At 44.8% G+C, this 21,178-nt stretch overlaps 1 protein-coding gene across 1 annotated transcript; it reads left to right on the forward strand.

Annotated features, from left to right (window-relative positions):
- Positions 1-353: 353 nt before the first annotated feature.
- Positions 354-19,505, forward strand: LOC129703790 (carboxypeptidase B-like). Its single transcript, XM_055646500.1, has 12 exons — positions 354-364; positions 580-645; positions 1,658-1,733; positions 1,832-1,956; positions 2,634-2,736; positions 5,440-5,541; positions 6,813-6,917; positions 7,779-7,889; positions 9,925-10,015; positions 11,619-11,821; positions 14,225-14,309; positions 19,255-19,505. The coding sequence occupies exons 1-12, from the start codon at positions 354-356 to the stop codon at positions 19,440-19,442; spliced, it is 1,266 nt and encodes a 421-aa protein (XP_055502475.1). The 3' UTR covers positions 19,443-19,505.
- Positions 19,506-21,178: the final 1,673 nt, after the last annotated feature.

Raw genomic sequence — 21,178 nt, forward strand, 5'->3', positions numbered from 1 at the left:
TCTTCCACATTGCTCCACCACATGGCCATCCTCATTGCCCAACTCAAAGTCAAGTGCAGCACCCTCGCTAGTACAACTCGCTACTTTCTTTAAGAAACCTTCCTGGAAACATTCAACAAATTCCAGCCCTCCGGGCCCATACATTAGGCAATCCCTGGCCCGTGACCACATATTTCTGCTCACGATTTAGATTTCCGGCATCTGCAGCTTTCTAACTTTCACATTTTTAGATCCTAATTTTGCAAGCCTGCTGGACGTATGTATGTGTAGAGAAAGCTCTTGCAAAAAGATCCTTTCAAAACACCCCCTTCCAATCCAAACCACCTACCTGATTCCCGCCTTGTTTATGCGAAATGGCTGCCTGGTCAGAAGCTGATAAAATATGATTTGTGGAGGTGCCAGTTTTAATCCCATTACGGAGATTAGGGACATTAATTCTTAAAACGAAGGAACTTCAAGGTTGTGCAAGTTATAAATTCCTCCATATCAGTAAATAACAAAGTGTTAGGACAGGTGGCAGCTCACCCTGAGGGTATATAAAGGCAGCATCAAGGCAGCTGGATTTTCAGAAGGATGAAGGTTTTTTTGTCTCCTTGGGCTGGTTACAGCCGTCCTGGCTGGTACTAGTCCAGAACGATTCGATGGGTAAGGCAACACTCATGAACATTGCATCATATTAAATGGGCTTCGGAGTGTAAAAGATCTGACTCTTTGGTTATGGCCTCTACTTAATGAGGGTTAGAGAACAGGAGCATGGAAACCATGACTGTAGTTACACCTGGCTTTGTCCAGACCACTCCTGGAGTAATGTGGGCAACCTTGGTCACCAAATCCAGGGGCAGAGTCGGAGGACTAGATCATTTGGTATGTGGAGGTTGTCCTATCAGGCACGATTAACCAGGACCAGCTCATGGTCTCTGGATGAGAAGAAAGGGAAGTGGCCACAATGGGACATTCAGGATTCTGAGTGGGATAAACAGGTTGGTTGCTTAGAGGCCGTTTCCTGAGACTGGAGATATTCCAGGATAAGTAGTCAGAGATGTTGAGAAACTCCTTTATTAAGAGGGATGTGAACCTACTGCGGATGCCGGTAGATACTGAGTTACTGGGAATATTCAAGGGTTAAGGCCAATGTAATTATGGACCAAGTGATCAGATAGGACATTGGATTCACCATCCCTAATCATTAGTGGTGCAATGGTAGAGTTGCTGCCTAACAGCGCCAGAGACCCGGGTTCAAACCTGACCACGGAAGTCGACAGTACGGAATTTGCATGTTCTCCCTGTGACCTGTGTGGATTTTATCCGGGTGCTCCGGTTTTGTCCCACATTCCAAAGACGTACAGGTTTGTAGGTTAATTGGTTTCTGTAAATGGTCCCTAGTGTGTGCTAAATTGGGTGATCGTTGGTCAGTGCCGACTCAGTGAGCCAAAAGGCCTGTTCCTATGCTCTATCTCTAAACTGAACTGAACTAAACTAAACTAAACTCAAGGGCCAAGGCCAGTAAACCTTTGGATCGAGTGGTCAGATAGGAGTTTGATTAACCGTATGTGACAATAGTTGATTAGGCTTGGAGGACGATTTGGCCCACATCCTGCTCCTGTCTCTTTAGGGTTTACTAGCCATTCATGTTCTGCCGTTTTGTTTCCTTGCAAAGGGAGAAGGTGTTTCGCCTGAAGCCGAACAGTGAATCGGGTGTGGGTTTTATAAGAAGCCTGGCTGATTACGCAACGGTAAGACCTGATGATCTAAACCACTTAAAGGTGCTTCTCAGTGGGGGAAAGAAATGAGCAAAGGAACTCAATCTCTCTATTTTTCTCACTCTATCCAGGTTGATTTATGGCAACCAGATTCCTTCGACCAAGTGGCGGCGGATGTCACTGTGGATATCCGTGTTAGCGCCGAGGATGCAGCGAATGTTCAAGAGCTTCTGGAAGAGAGTGGCCTAGAATATGAGTACGTTTTCTTGACCCTCAAATGTTTCAGTTCACTTGGGGCTGTCAATATCCTGCTGCTCGACGGCACGCAGTTGCTGCTTTACGGCGCCAGGGACCCGGGTTCGATCCTGAGTACAGGTGCTGACTGTACGGAGTGTGTGCGTTCTCCCTGTGTCCACAGAGGTTTTCTCCGGGTACTTTGGTTTTCTCCAACATTCCAAATACATAGAGGTTTGTGGGTTAAATGGTCTATGAAAAAATTGTAAATTGTCACTAGTGTGTAGGATCGTGCTAGTGTACGGGATAATCGCTGGTAGGTGTGGTCTCGGCGGTTCCAAGGGCATGTTTCTGCACTGTACCTCTAAAGTTTCATGTCTAAATCTGTGGAAGGAAATGGACAGACAACATTTTGTGTCGAGCTTCTTCTTTAGACTGTCAGTGTCCCTCCACAGACGCTGCATTGAGTTACTCCAGCAGTTCGTTATTTGCTTAAACCTCTAAAATCTTGTCTGTAACCCAGTTCCAAGTCTTTCTTTCACCTGTGACCTCCCAACACTTACAGCACTATCTTTGGCTGTACTAAATGTTTACTAAAGTGCTGAAGCTAGTCATTATTATAACAATTTAATTTTCTCTCTCTCCCCCCCGACCCACCCCCATCCACCATCACCCTCCTTCCCCACCAACCACCTCCAGGGTTTTAATTGAAGACCTTCAAGTAATGATTGATCAACAACTCGACAATAAGGAGCGATCAGCCTCTGTGCACAGTTACATGAAGTACAATGACATGGACACGGTGCGTACTGACTCATGAGGCAATTTGGGTGCCAAAGAACTGCTGGATAAGTTGTGAATGATGTATAGTTGAGAAATACACTGGATGTCCAGGGCTTTATAGACGGTCATATTAATATCAGTATGCAGAATCTCTGCCAAAATAGAACTTAGAACATAGAACAGTTAAACAGCGAAACAGGAATAGGAACAGGAGCAGGGCCTTCGGCACACAAGGTCTGTGCCGACTATAATCTAAAATCTCTGGACCCCTTCCTCCACCCTAGTCGTTTTACCAGTTCCACAATAAAACATATGGTTTTTCTCTTGAAATCACACGTTCCCTAGTCAATAAAATCTCTCTCTCAGCAACAGACAAGCCAGGCACAGTCCTGCCTGAGGTCATTTGCCTGATTGTTTCTGGACTTTTCTTGCCTCCAGCTCTTCACCTCACCCCCTTTTTTTGGGAGTTTTCTGCTATAATAATACAGAAGGTGCGGGCTCAGTTCATTCCATAGAGGAAGAAAGATTCCAAGGGGAGCTGACGTGGATAGAAAATTGGTTGGCAGACAGAAAACAAAGAGTAGATATTAACGGGTCCCTTTCAGAATGGCAGGCAGTGACTAGTGGGGTGCCGCAAGGCTCGGTGCTGGGACCGCAGCTATTTACAATATACATCAATGATTTAGATGAAGGGTTTCAAAGTAACATTAGCAAATTTGCAGATGACACAAAGCTGGGTGGCAGTGTGAGGACTGTAAGGAGGATGCTATGTGAATGCAGGGTGACTTGGACAGGTTGGGTGAGTGGCAGATGCATGGCAGATGCAGTTTAATGTGGATAAATGTGAGGTTATCCACTTTGTAGCAAAGTCAGGAAGGCAGATTACTATCTAAATGGTGTCAAGTTGGGAAAAGGGGAAGCACAACGGGATCTGGGGGTCCTTGTTCAACAGTCAATTAAAGTAAGCATGCAGGTACAGCAGGCAGTGACGAAAGTGAATGGCATGTCGGCCTTTATAACAATAGGAGTATAGGAGCAAATAGGTCCTTCTGCAGTTGTACAGGGCCCTAGTGAGACCACACCTGAAGTATTGTGTGCAGTTTTGGTCCCCTAATTTGAAGAAGGACATTCTTGCTATTGAGGGAGTGCAGCGTAGGTTTACAAGGTTAATTCCCAGGATGGCGGAACTGTCAAATGCTGAGAGAATGGAGCGGCAGGGCATGTCCTAAACTCTGGAATTTAGAAGGATGAGAGGAGATCTTATTGAAACATATAAGAATATTAATGGTTTGGACACGCTAGAGGCAGGAAACATGATCCCAATGTTGGTGGAGTCCAGAACCAGGGGCCACAGTTTAAGAATAAGGGGTAAGCCATTTAGAACAGAGACGAGGAAACACTTTTTCTCATAGAGAGTTGTGAGTCTGTGGAATTCTCTGCCTCAGAAGGCGGTGGAGGCAGGTTCTCTTGATACTTTCAAGAGAGAGCTAAATAGGGCTCTTAAAGATAGCGGAGTCAGGGGATATGGGAAGAAGGCAGGAATGGGGTACTGATTGGGGATGATCAGCCATGATCACATTGAATGGCAGTGCTGGCTTGAAGGGCCGAATGACCTATTCCTGCACCTATTGTCTATTGTCTATTATCATCATGTGAACCGAGACACAGTGAAAAACTTTGAATGCGAGCTATCCAGTCAAATCATACTATGCATGGGTACAATCAAGCTGTGCAAGGTGAAAAATACCAGATGCAGAATATAATGCTACAGTGTTGTCATGTTACACTTGCAGAGAAAGTGCAGCTTAAACAAGAAAATGTGCAAGAGCTTGAATGGGATAGGTTGGGAGATCAGACCGGCACCCTTAGTTTATGAGAGGACTGTTCAGTAGTCTGATAACAGTGGGGAAGAAGTTGTACCAGAATCTGGTGGTACGTGCGTTCAACTTTTCGTATCTTCTGGCTGATGGGCGAGGGGAGAAGAGGGAATGACCAGTGTGAGAATGGTGCTTGGTTATGTTGGCTGCTTTCCCGAGGCAAGGTGTAGTGAGGATGGAGTCTATGGAGGGGAGGGGGGGGGGGGGAAGCTGGATTATGCAATGGTCTGGGCTACATTAACAACTCTCTGCAATGCAGAGCTCCTGCTAAACCAAGCTGTGATGCATCCCAATAGGATGCTTTCTATGGTGTATCCATAGGTGTCGGTAAGAGTCATTGGAGACATGCTGCACTTAGTCTTCTGACTGTGAAGACTGGATCTAACTTGATTATATCAAACCCTGGGATTAATCCAGTGATGACCAGAGATGCCATACAGGGGAAGGAGGAAAGACTCATTCCAATTATCTTTTGTCTACATTTTAGGGAACCATAACCAACAATTACATTACAGTGTGTAGGAAGAAACATCAGATGCTGGTTTAAACCAAAGATAGACACAAAATGCTGTAGTAACTCAACGGGACAGGCAGCATCTCTGGAGAGAAGGAATGGGTGACGTTTTGGGTCGAGACCCTTCTTCAGACCGATAGTCAGTCCTCAATTTATATTTCAGTCTCTGATGCCACAACCTCCAGAGTGCAGAGAGTTACTATTGAGAGCAGTTAACACTTCAGAAACACGTTTGTAGGCCATTTGCAATAGTGGGCAATGTGTGTTAAGGTTAATGTATACATTTTGTCTTTATATATTTTTTTAAATGTTCCATTTTCATCTGAAACAGATCAACGCCTGGATTACTAGCACCGTCGCCAGAAATGCAAACATGATGTCTCTCACAGAAATCGGAACCAGCTATGAAGGAAGGCCAATCTATGTCATCAAGGTAGCTACAGTTATTTCTTTGAATATTTTTGCTTAGTTTAGTTTAGTTTAGTTTAGAGATACAGCGTGGAAGCAGGCCCCTGCGGACCACCGAGTCCACACCGACCAGCAATCTCCCCGTACACTAGTTCAATCCTGCACGCAAGAGACAATGTACAGAAGCCAATTAACCTGCAAACCTGTGCGTCTATGATATGTGGGAGGAAACCGGAGCACCCGGAGAAAACCTACCAGTCACGGAAAGAATGTACAAACTCCGTACAGACAGCACTCCTAAACAGGATTGAACCCAGGTCTCTGGTGATGTGAGGCAGCTGCGCCACTGCGCCGTTTAATTTAGTTTTGAAATACAACGTGGAAACAGGCCCTTTGACCCACTGAATCCACAGCGAACTTCGATCACCCGTTCCCGCTATGTTATCCAAGTTTCTCATCCGCTCTCTACAAACTAGAGGCAATTTAAGAGGCCAATCAACCTACAAACCTGCACGTCTTTGGGATGTGGGAGGAAACCAGTGTCGTCACAGGTAGAATGTGCAAACTCCACACAGACAGCACTCAAGGTCAGGATTGAGCCTGGGTCTCTGGCTCTGTAAGGCAGTAGTTCTACCAGCAGTGAGGAACAATTACATAAAGGTTACAGAGGCCAAATCTAGTGTTTGGTGGAAACAGCTAAGTTGTTAGAAATATCTGGGAAATATATTTAACTTAGAGAAAGGAACCAATCGTGCTTTATTTATCACATGTACCGAGGTGCAGTGAAGTTCATTTTTGTATACAGTTCAGTACAGGTATCACTATACATAAGCACTTAGATCCATCTTAGACAAGCATCTCAGATACAGTACAAGTGTATAGCTGTAGTAGCTGTAGTACAGTGAGACAATACACAGAGCCCCAGTTTTTGGCTCCATTTTCAAGCCGCCATATTCAAATCAGGGTATTTGATTCAACCCAAGCATACCTGAAATAAATGCAAGTTGATCATGTAGAGAGCTTATTTGCAGAAAAGGTTTCTATTTCCAGAATGAGTGGAACTGAGCTACTTGATACAGTAAAAATAGAATGGTTTCTTATCCATTTTGGAGAAAGACTTAGAGGCAGGTAGATTAGGCCCTGGAATGGTAGGGGTGATCTCAATGCATCTGCTTCACCAACTAACACAACGGATTGAGCAGATGAGCTAAGACCCGTTTTTTAACTTCCAGCTCCTCATTGATATATTTCCATGCTATGAAAATAAATGACTGTTTATTTCATTCTTTGTTAAAGATCGGCAAGAAAACAAGTCAAGCTAAACCGGCGATCTTTATGGACTGTGGGATTCATGCAAGGGAGTGGATTTCTCCAGCATTTTGCCAGTGGTTTGTGAAGGAGGTCAATATAAAAATTTGGCTGTTTACATTTTGATATAGATTGTTAAAAATAATATGATTGAGATGCCACAACTATTATACACGTCCAAGACTGCCAGTGTGTGTTAACGTGTTATTAATGTGGCAATATCTTAAAGTAATAAAAAGCAACTGCGGATGCTGGTTTATACCATAGATGGCACAACATGCTGGGTTAACTCAGTGGGCCAGGCAGCATCGCTAGAGTATATATGGATAGACGATGATTCGAGTCAGAATCCTTCTTCAAAGTTATGAGAAAGGTTGAGAAGTCCCGGCCCAAAACTTCGCCTATCCATTTTCTCCAGAAATGCTGTCTAACCCGCTGAGTTACTCCAGCACTGAGTCTCAGTGATATAAAGTATGTTGCCAACCAGACAGCCAGGTTTTGTCACCAGGTAATGATCAACAGAGTTATTTTAGTCCAACGTTCATTATTCCGTTACTCTTTATTCTGAAGTTAGAAATATACCTTTAAATTATGTTTTAGATTGTGAGCATCATGTGTATCAACAAAATCAAATGTTCTTCTCATGTAATAATTGAGCACAGACACACAAACCCTACAGGTGAGGTGGTGAGTCTATACTCAGTGCACGATGGCTTGTGAGTCAATAGCCAGCAATAGAATAAACAGATCATAGATTGATGTAAACATAACACCTTTTTAAATTGCAAAATTGCTCTGATTTGCACAGAGCCAATTATTTCCTGCAAATAAAATTAGCTTCTGCAGTGAAATCTTTATTTATCAATATAAGGCCTCATGGGCATTTTAATATCAATGGTCTATTCAATATAAGGCCTGTACTTTGTGTATGAGGGATATGTCTGTCATCTCTAGACAGTGGATACTTATGGATCGGATCCCACTCTTACCCACATCCTGGACTCCGTGGACATCTTTATTGTCCCCGTTATCAATGTTGACGGATATTCCTACACCTGGTCAAATGTAAGTACAATAACAACATTAAAAGATGGAAAATGTTTACTACGATTACATTCACTTTGGTTTAGATACAATGTGGAAACAGGCCCTTCGGCCCACTGAGTCCAGCACCAACCAGCGATCCCCACACATTAACGCTACCCAACATACTCGGGACAATTTACATTGATACCAAGCCAGAGTGCGGGAGGAAACCAAAGATCTCAGAGAGAACCCACACAGGTCACGGGGAGAACATATAAACTCTGTACCCATAGTCAGGATCAAGCCCAGGTTTCTGGCGCAGTAAAGCAGCAACTCCACTGCTGCGCCACCATGCCGCAGAACTGTGCTGCCCCTGATGTATTGGAGTGCACATATAATGGCTCTTTGAATAGTGCTCATTCTTCTTCCTTGGCAGTCGACTGGGATTCTGCGGTGAATGGTGAGGTCAATGTGAGATCAGCAGACCCTCCCGTAGGTGGGGCAGGAGGGTGGGTGGCTTGTAAGCTGATGCACTTCCTCTGTTTCGGGTTGCTCCGTGCTTTGGCCTTAAAGAGCTCAGTACCATCCCCAGAGCTCCTTCCCCACTTTGGGTGGTCATGGGCCAGAGGTTCCCTGAGGTGTGATCCAGGATATACTTGGGTATGGAGTTATGACAGATTAGGTTGTTTTTCCACTGCCCACCTTTCCTCTTGGCAGAGCATTGGTTTCAGGAGTCTGGTGTTGGCCAAGTACACGTTGGCCGTGTGAGTGCAAGTCATGGACACATAGAGACATATGTGTCATACAGCAAACAGCATGGAAACATACAGCATGGAAACAGGCCCATCGGCCCTATCTGCCCGCACCGCCTAACATGTCCAACCTACACTAGTCCCACCTGCCTGTATTTGGCCATATCCATCTAAACCTGTCCTATCCATGTTCCTGTCTACATGTTTCTTAAACATTGTGATTGTATCTGCCTCAACTATCTCCTCTGGCAGCTTGTTCCATACACCCACCAGACTTTGTGTGAAAATGTTACAGTCATGATCACAGTGAATGGCTCAAAGGGCCGAATGGCCTACTGCTGCACATATTGTCTATTGTCTTTTGTCACCCCTCAGATTCCTATCAAATATTTTCCTCCTCACCTTAAATCTATGTCCTATGGTTCTTGATTCCCCTACTCTGGGCAAGAGACTGTACACCTACTCGATCTATTCCTATCATGATTTTGTATGCTTCTATAAGATCACCCCTCATCCCCCTGCACACCATGGAATAAAGTCTGAGCCTGCTTAATTTTCCCTATAACTCTGGCCCTCAAATTGTGGCAGCATCCTGGTAAATCTTCTCTGCACCCTTTGGCCTTGATGCAGGGAACAAGGCATCCACTCCTCACCTAGAAACCAATGTGCACATACATTCAGACTCAACAAGAGACTAATGCAGAAATATATACGCCCACACAGACACACAGACACAGAGAGACACACACACACACAAACACACACACACATATTCATCTCGAGGCAGACGCACTCACAAATCTCTGGAGACAGATGTACCTTCATGCAGTCACACATTCATCACTGTACACACACTGAAAAACACATATACGTGTGTATGCACACTCATCTCAATACTGCATAAGCACACTCACACATAATATACAACACTCCGCTAGATACAATGCAAACACATACCTGCACACCCGTCCAGGTACACATACAAACACATGCCCACACACGCGTCCAGACACATGTACACATACGTGCTTCAGTGCGCCATTAATGTGCTTTGCCCTTATCAGGTTACTCTCAGCTGCCTGTAGTGCATTTGTGTCCATTTCCACATCAAATCTTCACTGTTCATTAGGGCAAAGCCTGGGGAATTCCCAGTGGAATCAGATACCACTGACAGAGGCTACTCGGCCTTCAAGTCCATGCTAGTCCAGGGAAGGAGCTATCCATTGAGGCCCCCACTCATTTGCCAATACTTCCTCTTTCTGTATCATGGTGGACCGTGGGAGGTCCATCATCCTTAACCTCTGTCATTCATCTATCTGAAGAACCGTATGTGGAGAAAGACCCGATCGAGGAATGCCGGGAGCAATTGCCGAGGAGTTGACCCCAACAGAAACTGGGATGCGGGATGGTGCAGTAAGTAGTTTGCAAGCAGCTGTCCCATGGTTTGAGTGGAAGGGTTGTGTGCGACGGGATGAGGTTGAGGAGTTTCCTCAGCCACATACACACATACACCACACATGTATCCATAGACGCAAAATGCTGGAGCAACTCAGCGGGTCAGGCAGCATCTCTGGAGAAAGAGAATAGGTGACATTTCAGTTCAGAACCATTCGTCAGACTGGAAGTAGAGGTGGAGGGGATAGGGAAGAAATAAACTGGAGACAAGAAAAGGCCAGAACAAATCAGGGGCGGCAACAGATGACCTACGGAAGGGTGGAGCCCAGAATGGCCCATTGTTGGCTGGGGAAGGTGTGATAACGAGAGGGATACGAGGATGTGACCAGTGGAACCGGTAGGACAACAAGGGTGGGCGAAAGTGGAAGAGAGGGGAGTGGAGAGAATGCAGGAGAAGAGGCAGCTGGCAGTGGTGGAAGGAGGGACGTCGAAAAGACGAGAATTAGAGACAGGGAGGGTTATAACTGGAATAGATCACTGAGATAAACAGGCCAGGCTTATTTACAGCACACATGTATACACAGATAGAATAACTGTTTATAGTAATACTTGTGAATGTAGTGGTTTCCTAAGAAGGTTCACCTATAGCCTCTAGAATCATTTTGCTTGAAACATCGGACAATCGTTCCTCTTATCTTAGATGCTGACTGAACAATGTACACTCCTGGTACTTACTGTAGGTTGCATTACAGTGCAGGGAGACACTGGGGTCCACACTCAAATAGACAGACACACAGAAACACATGGATGCAGCCACACATGCACTCAGACAGCCAGACACGCACACAGTCAGCAGATAGACACACATACAACATACACATACACTCCGACTCACAGACACTTACACACTAGATATGCACGCACACACACATGGATATGTACTCATAAACTCAGGCACACACATACACTCACAGGCAAATTCATACACACATATAGACAGACTAAATCATACACACATATGCACACGCACACTCTCACAGACACATGCATACAATTAGACACTCACACATATATGCACACATACACATAAACAGATGTACACACACTCACAGATGCACAAATGCCCACAAAGACACATAGACTCAAACACACACACCATGTACGGACACAGACACAGGCACATGCACACACAGACGCAATGCACACACAAACTAACAAACACAAACATACACACACACACAAACTCATACATCAACACAAACACATTCACTCTCCCGCTTGCTCACTCAAACACACACGCTCTCACACTCACACACGTATGCACACTCACACACGCACACACACATGCCCTTTCACTCTCACATATGCACACACAACACACACACACTAGCACACAAACACACACACACACGCACACACACACGCACACAACACGCACACAACACACACACACACACAACACACACGCACACAACACGCACACAACCCGCACACACATGCACACACACAACACAACACGCACACAACACAAACACAACACACATACACACACACAACATGCACACAACACAAACACATACACACACACAAACACACCTTACTGTCCCATTGTGTCTGCCAGCTGTCGGTGCCTCATCAAATCCCTGTTCCGAGACTTATTGTGGTTCTAAGGCAGAGTCTGAGAAGGAGGTCAAAGTTGTTGCAGACTTCATCCGTCTCCACAGGAACAGCATCAAGGCCTATCTCACAATCCACTCGTACTCGCAGATGTGCCTCTTCCCGTACTCCTACACCTACGACTTGGCTGCAAATCACAATGAACTGGTGAGTATCTCAGTACATCAGTGCATCACCGACAGAGTCAGGTGCAGCAACATCTGCTACAAATCTAAATCCTCTCTATGTTATTTGGTGAAAGGCTGTGCAGCAAATTCTCAGTTTGGAACATAGCTCCCTTTTCACAGAGCTCTCCCCTCCCTCCACTAACCTCACCCAGTTACCAAGGCAGAAAAGGACAAAGTGCTGGAGTAATCTGCAGGTCAGGCAGCATCTGTGGCGAACATGGATAGGTAACGCTTCAGGTTGGAACTTGTTCTTTTGTGTAAAGCAGCTTCTGCAGTTCGTTGTTTCGACATTTTGATCCCGACCCGAAACGTCACCTATTCATGTTCTCCAGCGATGCTACCTGACCTGCTGTGTTACTCCAGCACTTTGTGTCCTATTGTGTAAACCGGCATTTGCAGTTCCTTGTTTCTTCCAAGGCACAAAATTCCTTCCTCCCTATGATGGAGTCAGATGCCTACACATTTTAGTTTTTAGTTTAAAGAAACAGCACAAAAACAGGCCCTTCAGCCCACCGAGTCCACGCCGACCAGCAATCTCCGTACACTAGCACTATCCTACACATTAGGGACAATTTGCAATTGTACCGAGCCAATTAGCCTACAAACCTCTATGTCTTTGGAGTGTGGGAGCAAACTGGAGTTCTCGGAGGAAAACCCACGCAGGTCGTGAGGAGAACATAAAACTCCGTACAGACAGCACCCGTAGTCAGGATCGAACCCGGGTCTCTGGCGCTGTGAGGCAGCAACTATACCGCTGCGCCACCTTTGGGGTCTTGGATACCCCGCATCATGGAGCATCTACACACATCAGCTGGGAGGTGGTGAGGGCCAGATTGTGCGTTGTCCACAACAAAGGAACAGGAGTGGGGAAGGATAGTGCTCTGAAACTCTCATGGCAAATAATTCATCTGATGACTCATTGGGGGATTTAAAAAACAATGGATAATGATCAAAGCAGCCAGATTAGAAACATTCAGATGAGTACTTGGTCTCCACTGCACCTATTTCTACTGGCTTTAGAGTTTAAAATTGGGAGGCACATTGTTGCAGATGCAATGAAGGGGTGGCCCAGTGGCACAGCTGGTAGAGCTGCTGCCTCATAAACTGACCTAAATTGATCCGGGTTCAATCCTGACCACGGGTGCTGTCTATGTGGAGTTAGCATGTTTTCCCTGTGACTATCTGAGTCTCCTGCAGGTACTCTGGTTCCTTCTCACATTCGAAAGACATGTGGTTATTGGCGTCTGCAAATTGTCCTCAGTGCATTAGGAATGGGTGAGAAAGTGGGATAACAAGTTCACAAGTTATAGGAGTAGAATTAGTCCATTCAGCCTGTCAAGTACACCCCGCCATTTAATCATGGCTGATCTCTGTCTCCTAATCCCATTTTTCTGCCTTCTCCCCATAACCCTTGACCCCCGTTCTAATCAAGAACTTTTCTACCTCGGCCTTTAAAATATCCACTAACTTGGCCTAATTGGTTAGTTGGCTTTGGTAAAATTGTAAATTGTCCGTAGTGTGTAGGATAGTGTTGGTATATTGGGTGATCGCTGATCGGCACAGATTTGGTAGGCCGCAGGACCTGTTTCAGCGTTGTATCTCTAAAGTTCAAAGCCCGACGTGACTTGATTTGACGACTTGCTTCTTAGGCAATGATTAGTGGATTATTCCTGGTTGCTCCATTGGATTAGATGCTACAGTTGGCCTTGGTGTCTCCGGACCTGCCATTTGGAAGTAGACATAAAATGCTGGAGTCACTCAGCAGGTGCCAGTTTACTCCAGTACTTTGTGCCTTTTTTTGTAAACCAGCATCTGCAGTTCCTTATATCTACAGTGGCAATAGATCAAGCACAGATCTCATCCAATTCTTATCTTGATGCATTATGCAATGCTGCGGACAGTTAAGTATTGACAGAAAGGATGAACAGTGGGCTAAATTGCAGGTGTTGTTGGGGAATTATAACAGCCCACTGAACTGAAGTTTCACGTAAAGGTTGCACTTTCTAAACTTGTCCCTAACTGACAGCAATCCTCACTGGCTGCAGTGGTGCCTGAACATATTTTAATTTCCGCTTCCTAATCTGAACATCAGTCTACTCTGACTCTTCAGTGAATTACCTTATACTTGGGCATGAAGTTATTCAGGTGAGATTAACCGAAGCATCTTTCTTACTGGTGCAACCACTGTAAGTGATTGCACGAGCAAAGGTTCCATGTGCACTTCTGAGTTGGGGCAATGCCGGGAATGTCCTTCATTAAAGGAGACTTTTGCTAATTACTATCTGTAAAGAATAAAATGGAGTCTTTCCTCGGACTCTGAATCTGATTACGGTGTGAATGTAACTAAGCAACAAGCATTTACTCTTGCCGTTCTGTGTTTCAGAATCAACTTGCCAAAGAAGCAACAAGCCGTCTGAAATCCCTTTATGGGACACGGTATACCTACGGGCCTGGAGCAACCACCATCTGTAAGATTTCTGTTTCTTCCAGTGTCTGATAAAACATTAACAACACTAAGGGAATTGTGAACCAGAGGACATAGGTTTAAGGTGAAGGGGGAAAGATTTAATAGGAATCTGAGGGGTAACTTTTTCATACAAAGCGTGGTGGGTGTTTGGAACAAGCTGCCAGAGGAGGTAGTTGAGGCTGGGTCTATCACAGCGTTTATGAAACAATCAGACAGGGACATGGATAGGACAGATTTAGGACAGGCACATGGATAGGGCAGGTGGGTATGGGCCAAACGCAGGCAGGTAGGACTATTGTAGATGGGACATGTTGGTCGGTGTGGGCAAGTTGGACTGAGAGGCCTGTTTCCACGTTGTATGACTCTATGATTCTCACTCAATAACATTAGTTTCAAATCAATAGCCAGGCTCTAATTTTATTTTGTAACTTGGATGAATGCACCATAAATACAGTGGCTTGCAAAAGTATTCATACCCCTTGAACTTTTCCACATTTTGTCACGTTACAACCACAAACGTAAATGTATTTTATTGGGATTTTATGTGATAGACCAACACAAAGTGGTGCATTATTGTGAAGTGGAAGGAAAATGATACATGGTTTTCAACTTTTTTTACAAATAAAAAACTGAAAAGTGTGGCGTGCAAAAGTATTCAGCCCCCCTGAGTCAATACTTTGTAGAACCACCTTTCGCTGCAATTACAGCTGCAAGTCTTTTGGGGTATGTCTCTACCAGCTTTGCACATCTAGAGACTGAAATCTTTGTCCATTCTTCTTTGCAAAATAGCTTAAGCTCAGTCAGATTGGATGGAGAGCGTCTGTGAACAGCAATTTTCAAGTTTGCCAGAGATTCACAATTGGATTTAGGTCTGGACTTTGACTGGGCCATTCTAACACATGCATATGCTTTGATCTAAACCATTCCAATGTAGCTCTGGCTGTATGTTTAGGGTCGTTGTCCTGCTGGAAGGTGAAACTCCACCCCAGTCTCAAGTCTTTTGCAGACTCTAACAGGTTTTCTTCCAAGATTGCCTTGTATTTGGCTCCATCCATCTTCCCATCAACTCTGACCAGCTTCCCTGTCCCTGCTGAAGAAAAGCATCCCCACAGCATGATGCTGCCACCACCATGTTTCACAGTGGGGATGGTGTGTTCAGGGTGACGTGCAGTGTTAGTTTTCCGCCACATGTAGCGTTTTGCATTTAGACCAAAAACTTCAATTTTGGTCTCATCTGACCAGAGCACCTTCCTCCACATGTTTGCTGTGTCCCCCACATGGCTTGTGGCAAACTGCAAACAGGACTTCTTATGGCTTTTTTTCAACAATGGCTTTTTTTCAACAATGGCTTTCTTCTTGCCAATCTTCCATAAAGGCCCGATTTGTGGAGTGCACGACTAATAGTTGTCCTGTGGACAGATTCTCCCACCTGAGCTGTGGATCTCTGCAGCTCCTCCAGAGTTACCATGGGCCTCTTGGCTGCTTCTCTGATCAATGTCCTCCTTGCCTGGCCTGTCAGTTTAGGTGGACAGCCATGTCTTGGTAGGTTTGCAGTTGTGCCATACTCTTTCCATTTTCGGATGATGGATTGAACAGTGCTCCGTGAGATGTTCAAAGCTTGGGATATTTTTTTATAACCTAACCCTGGTTTAAACTTCTCCACAACTTTATCCCTGACCTGTCTGGTGTCTTCCTTGGGCTTCATGATGCTGTTTGTCACTAATGTTCTCTAACAAACCTCTGAGGCCTTGACAGAACAGCTGTATTTATACTGAGATTAGATTACACACAAGTGGACTCTATTTACTAATTAGGTGACTTCTGAAGGCAATTGGTTGCACTGGATTTCATTTGGGGGTATCAGGGTAAAGGGGGCTGAGTACTTTTGCACGCCACACTTTTCAGTTTTTTATTTGTAAACAAATTTGAAAACCATGTATCATTTTCCTTCCACTTCACAATTATGCGCCACTTTGTGTTGGTCTATCACATAAAATCCCAATAAAAGACATTTACATTTGTGGTTGTAACGTGACAAAATGTGGAAAAGTTCAAGGGGTATGAATACTTTTGCAAGCCACTGTATATGGACATCGATGTTGATGACGACACAAAGGTAATAAGAAAGTAGGTGGTGGAGAGGATCTGAGGAGGATGTAAGGGGATGTAGAAAGGTTAACTGAATGGTGACATATTGGGCAAATAGAATCTAATGTGGCCAAATAAGATATTGTCTATTTTGGCAGTAAATTTTAAACAAAAAGGACATTATCTCAGTGTTGAGAGATTGCAGAGTACTGAGGGAACTAATGTGAGATTCGGAGAAGGCTAAGATGAAGATATAGAAAGAAACAAGAAAAGCTAGCAGAATCTTTTTGATACCAATGAGTGTGAAGATGGGTCTCAATCCCATATGCCACATGTCCTTTCCCTCCACAGATGCTATCTGGACCCTGAGTTCCTCCAGCACTTTGTGTTTTGTGAACGATTCCAACTTCTGCAATTCCTAGTGTCCTTGATCAGGGGAATTAGATACAAGAATAGGCTTCAATTGTATGGAGGATTCATATCTGAACCATTGAGAGTCATAGAGTAATACGGAATGGAAATTGGTCCTTCAGCCGATCAATCCGGCTCCAACCACCTAACATTTATTTGTAACGCATTTTATTTTCCTTGGTTTCCGATAAACTTAAACCATATTCCACCTCTAACCTACACATGAGGAGAAATTGGCAGTGGCCAAAAACAAGCAGTCTACATATCTTTTGTTTAAGAAGGAACTGCAGATGCTGGAAAATCGAAGGTACACAAAAAAGCTGGGGAAACTCAGCGGGTGCAGCAGCATCTATGGAGCGAAGGAAATAGGCAACGTTTCGGGCCAAAACCCTTCTTCCTTTGCTCCATAGATGCTGCTGCACCCGCTGAGTTTCTCCAGCTTTTTTGTGTGCCTACATATATTTTGCCTGTGAGTAGAAACCTAGCCAGTCATAGGGAGATCATGCAAACTCCTCATGGGCAGCACCCAAGGTCAGAATTGAAACTGGGCCACTGGTTTATTTGTAATTTAGTTACCTAAAATTATAGGATTTATTGTTCATACCAAGCTGCCCAAGCAGAATATGAGGTGCTGTTCCTTTAGTTTGCATGCGTTTCCACAACGCACCTTCACATCTTCCTGCCTGATGTCCCGTCCATACTATTCCCATCAGATATTGGAGTGTTCGTGCCTATCTAAGAAATTGAGCCAATTTTGTCCTGACCAGGCTGTCTATAACCCATTCGATCTTCTGTTTGAGAATCTGATTTATTCAATTGGTGGGAGTATGGAATGTAGGTTTAGGTTCAGGTTTAATATTGTCACTTGTACTGTGTTGCAGTGAAAAGCTTTGTTTTGCATGCACCAAATACATAGATATACCAAAGATAAACAAAATCAACTCAAAATCAAGTATAATAGATAGAGCAAAGGAGAAGACACAGAGTGCAGAATAGAGTTTGCAGCAATGTAACGGAGCAGAAGATAGACACAAAAGGCTGGAGTAACTCAGCGGGCAAGGCAGCGTCTCTGAAGAAAAGGAATAGGTGACATTTCGGGTCGATACGATACGATAGCACTTTATTTATCCCAAGAGAGAAATTAATTTGGCAAGTCATAAAAAACACAAAATACATGAAACATGAAAATAACATGACAAGTTGTAAGGCTTAGCGGATGTGTAAAGATTGTGGAGGTGGGGGGGGGGGGGGGGGGGGGGGGGGGGCGGGTCAGTCTCAGTCTCAGTCTACCCCACGACAGAATAGGGAGGAGTTGTAAAGTTTGATAGCCAAAGGGAAGAAGGATCTCCTGTGGCATTCTGTCCTGCATCTTGGTGGAACCAGTACTCCTCAGGTTGACCAGGAGGGGGTGAGCTGTATTGTCCAGGATGCTCCACAGTTTGAGGAGGGTTCAGATGCTTCTTCAGACTGAGAGTCAGGGGAGAGGGAAACGGGATGTAGAAGGTACATAGAACAAATTAATAAAAGATATGCAAAAAACAACGATGATCAAGGAAAGGTGGAGCCCACAATGGTTCATTGTTGATTGTGGGGAAGTTGAGAATGAGTAATACAAACAGTGAAACACAGCAGGATGACAGTGAAACTAGTACGGTGACTAGGATAGGGGAGGGACAGAGAGAGAGGGGATGCAAGGGTTACTTGAAGTTAGATAAATCAATATTCTAACGCTGGGTTGTAAGCTGCCCAAGTGAACAACTAAGTTACAGAGATAGGCTGAATAAGTTAGGTCTTTATTCTCTGGAGCGCAGAAGGTTAAGGGGGGACTTGATAGAGGTCTTTAAAATGATGAGAGGGATAGACAGAGTTGATGTGGACAAGCTTTTCCCTTTGAGAATAGGGAAGATTCAAACAAGAGGACATGACTTCAGAATTAAGGGACAGAAGTTTAGGGGTAACATGAGGGGGAACTTCTTTACTCAGAGAGTGGTAGCGGTGTGGAATGAGCTTCCAGTGGAAGTGGTAGAGGCAGGTTCGTTGGTATCATTTAAAAATAAATTGGATAGGCATATGGATGAGAAGGGAATGGAGGGTTATGGTATGCGTGCAGGCAGGTGGGACTAAGGGGAAAAAAAGTTGTTCGGCACGGACTTGTAGGGCCGAGATGGCCTGTTTCCGTGCTGTAATTGTTATATGGTTATATGGTTATATGGTTATATGGAAATTGAGGTGCTGTTTCTCCAATTTGCATTTGCCTTCACTCTGACAATATAGGAGGCTCAGTCTGCCTTGCCTACCCGATCTCCTGGTTGCCAAACACTTTAACTCCCCTTCCCATTGCCATACTGACCTTTCTATCCTGGGTCTCCGACACTGTCAGATTGAGGCCAAAGGACTGAATGGAAGATACCTCAATAATGATCCTTTCATGTGATCTTTGTTTGCAGATCTAGCAGCAGGTGGTTCAGATGACTGGGCCTATGACATGGGCATCAAGTACTCCTTCACCTTCGAGCTCCGTGATACTGGTAGACATGGCTTCTTGTTACCGGAATCTCAAATCAAGCCGACCTGTGAAGAAACAATGTTGGCCATTAAATACATCGCTAACTACGTCACCAACAACATGTATTGAAAACAACTTGTCAGTGAATAAAGCAATTTGACAATCTGTCATCTATTATCATTGCTGCAGGCACGGTCGACGTTATTGTGTATAGTTCTGGTCACCACATTGCAGGAGAGGTGTGACCAGGGGTGCAGAGAAAATGTACAAGGATATTGCCAGGAGCTTTGAGGAGAAGTTGGATAATGGATTTATAGAGGCTTAGAGCATATAGCAAAGAAATACCGCCTTAGTCCATCATGTCCTTGCTGACCTCTTTCCCCATCTGTACTAATCTCACAGGCCCTTCGGCCCACCAAGTCCACACCGACCAGCAACCCCCCTCCCCCCCCCATACACACTGCGCCACTGTACAGTGAAGTGTAGCCAAAACTCCAATCATTTATTATACAACTATTTGAAAAACTCCAATTTTATTGTAATCTGATTTGCCAGCTGCTGATTCCCACATCATCTTTAACAAACGGACCCCAACTCCTATGTTCCCGATAACATGCTAGGGTCCAGATCCTTTATTCCTATTAACAGGCAGGGGTTCAAGTTCTCACAGCCCCTCTCATGATTGGGACCCCGGTTCCCTTATGGGCCTGTCCCACTTAGGCCACTTTTTAGGCGACTGCAGGAGATTATGCAGTCGCCACATGGGTCGCCATATGTTCGCGGGTGGTTGCCCGCGACTAGAATGAAGCCGCCATGGAGAGGAGCGAGAATCCTCGACGTAGATCGCCAGGAGGTCCTAATGGGTCGCCAGGAGGTCGGAGGCTCTCCGAGGTTCTCGTAGGTTGTAGCCAGTGCTGACTTGTGAATTTCATTGGCTCATTGGGATAAAAAAAAGGTAAGCAGTAGTTTTCAGAACCAAGGATAACCGACCGGTAACGCTAAATGGCCGGCAAGCTACACAGCTGTGTATCTCTGGCTTATTAAAAGTTGTCTCCACTCCTTCTCCCCCCTCTTTTAGAGGATTTACCTTACACTGTGCTTTAGCCATCTTTTTACAGCACCAACCTTCCTGTTCATCGCGGTGTGTGTCAGTTTCACCTTGGCTTTGCACCATGTGACTTTTTTAGACAGAGCTCCTCCCGCTTGCCCTGTCCCCTGCCTGCATAACAAGCTGGTGAAGGAAGCGATGTGTTTGTGTGTGTGTGTTCCACTCTGACAGTCGCCGTTCCAGTCACCGGCAGTCTGCTGAAAAATCGCCTAAGTGGGACAGGCCCATTACTCTCTCGAAACTCATCTGTTTCTGTTTTCTGCCCTCCTTTGAAACTTATGGGGTCCACTGCCAACTTTAAATATTCTACCGTGGGTCATTGGGTAAATCTAAATTAAAAGTATACAACATAAGGCACAAGGTGATAAATAAGGCACAAAGAAAATCTGCTAATTAATCAGCATCAATGTCTTGAGCATGCTGCTTGACCAGAGAGTCACTGTATCATCTGAAGAAATTGTTACAACATCAGCCAAAATTTGGCCAGCACCCAACGCACGCCCACCACAGCCTCTCCACCCAGAGTGTGAGTAAAACTCAGCCCAAACATCCTCTCATATTTAATTTGCACTTTGCAATGCAAAGCGCAGCTGCCTCACAGCACCAGAGACCCAGGTTCGATAGTGATTTCACGTGCTGACTGTATGGAGTTTATACATTCTCCCTGTGACCACACAGGTTTCCACTGGGTGCTCCGGTTTCCTCCCAAAGACGTGCAGGTCTGTAGGTTAATTGTCCCTCTGTAAACTACTCTTAG

The sequence above is a fragment of the Leucoraja erinacea genome, chromosome 14 (genome assembly GCF_028641065.1).
Source record: "Leucoraja erinacea ecotype New England chromosome 14, Leri_hhj_1, whole genome shotgun sequence".
Taxonomy (NCBI): Eukaryota; Metazoa; Chordata; class Chondrichthyes; order Rajiformes; family Rajidae; genus Leucoraja; species Leucoraja erinaceus.